Source organism: Perkinsus marinus (assembly GCF_000006405.1).
Source record: "Perkinsus marinus ATCC 50983 genomic scaffold scf_1104296975596, whole genome shotgun sequence".
NCBI classification, from domain to species: Eukaryota; Perkinsozoa; order Perkinsida; family Perkinsidae; genus Perkinsus; species Perkinsus marinus.
In genome coordinates this window covers 3524-4865 of record NW_003200720.1, presented here as the reverse complement: position 1 = coordinate 4865, position 1342 = coordinate 3524, and the positions used below count along the sequence as shown (strand labels likewise).

At 43.2% G+C, this 1342-nt stretch overlaps 1 protein-coding gene across 1 annotated transcript in view; it reads left to right on the top strand.

Annotated features, from left to right (window-relative positions):
* Pmar_PMAR025495 (hypothetical protein) overlaps positions 1-1342 on the top strand; it is a gene marked incomplete at both ends in the record, with an annotated part of 6599 nt that overhangs the window by 2810 nt on the left and 2447 nt on the right. The window contains 2 exons of the mRNA XM_002765111.1: positions 1052-1133; positions 1225-1267. Of these exons, the coding sequence (XP_002765157.1) occupies positions 1052-1133; positions 1225-1267 (125 nt within the window). The remainder of the gene's footprint in view (positions 1-1051; positions 1134-1224; positions 1268-1342) is intronic.

Sequence of the window (1342 nt, the reverse complement as noted above, 5' to 3'; positions counted from 1 at the left end):
TTCATCCGATATACGACTACATTTATAGTGGCTCTAGCTGAGACAGTGAAGGAAGCAATAGTAACTTGAGCGACCCGCGCGCGACGACATGCATGTATTTGAACACATCTCGCGAACGGTTTTGTCCGGGCGATATCCTCGGGTTATTCATTCCAGCGTTTTACTGCGAATCGATGGAGACACGATTGGTGAAGTTACTACTGGTTGGGGTTTTGAAATTGCCTTGAGAGAATGTGGTGATGGGAGAAGACATTTTGGAGAGGGTTGCGATGATGGAAATTTGATAAGTGGAGACGGGTGCTCGGCTTTTTGCCAAGTGGAAAAAGACTACGCATGTGAGCTGGAGGAATATATGTTGGTCTGCTCAGCTGAGTTGGGGAGTTTTCTCGTGAATTGCAGCAGTTTGTAGACGAATTAGTATGGGAATGCTCAGGAAAAAGAACGAATTTTTACGAAATTTCTCGCAGTTTTCACATCGTCACCAACATGTTGTTCACTATGGGCGTATTTTCTCATACTGCTTAATATCAGCATAAGTATCCGAGGCCTCGGAAGGATCCTTGGAGTGTGTTTCTGATGCTGATATGGATACTACATACCGTCAATATTGCAACGTTGAGTAGCTTTTGTTGTTGTTGTTGCTATTGCTGCTGTTGTTGCTATTGTTGTTGCTGTTCTTGCTATCATTATTGGAGTTTTACCAGTTTTACGCGAAGTAGCGTAAAACTCGGTGAAAAACGCGATATTCGCACTATGCAGTAGTCGTGAAGTATGTTTTTCACTAGTATTTTTCACATCACGGGTGAAACTCCATTGTTGTTGTTGTTGTTGTTGTTGTTGTTGTTGTTGTTGTTGTTGTTGCTGTTGTTGTTGTTGTTGTTGTTGTTGTTGTTGTTGTTGTCGTTGTTGTTGTTGTTGTTGTTGTTGTTGTTGTTGTTGTTGTTGTTGTTGTTGTTGTTGTTGTTGTTGTCGTTGTTGTTGTTGTTGTTGTTGTTGTTGTTGTTGTTGTTGTTGTTGTTGTTGACAATGTGCCTATCTTCCCACACTGTAGGCCATGGCGGAGACCATTATAACGGTGATGTATGTGTTAAACAACGTGACGATGCAGTTGCAATTGGATGCAAGAAAAAACAGTGGGTTAGCGAGCTCGGGAAGACAATGTTGAAATCCTCTGAGTCAGACTAACGTCATCGTCTTCTTCGCCCGGTTTCGAGCCGTGCTCAGGATTGCTCACCGTGAGTGACCATAGCATGACAACTATGAAGAGGTAGATCTACGCTGCTGGGATGGTGTCATGAGCTCGTTTTCCTCAGCTGAGCTCAGCAGGAGTTCTCTCACTGAT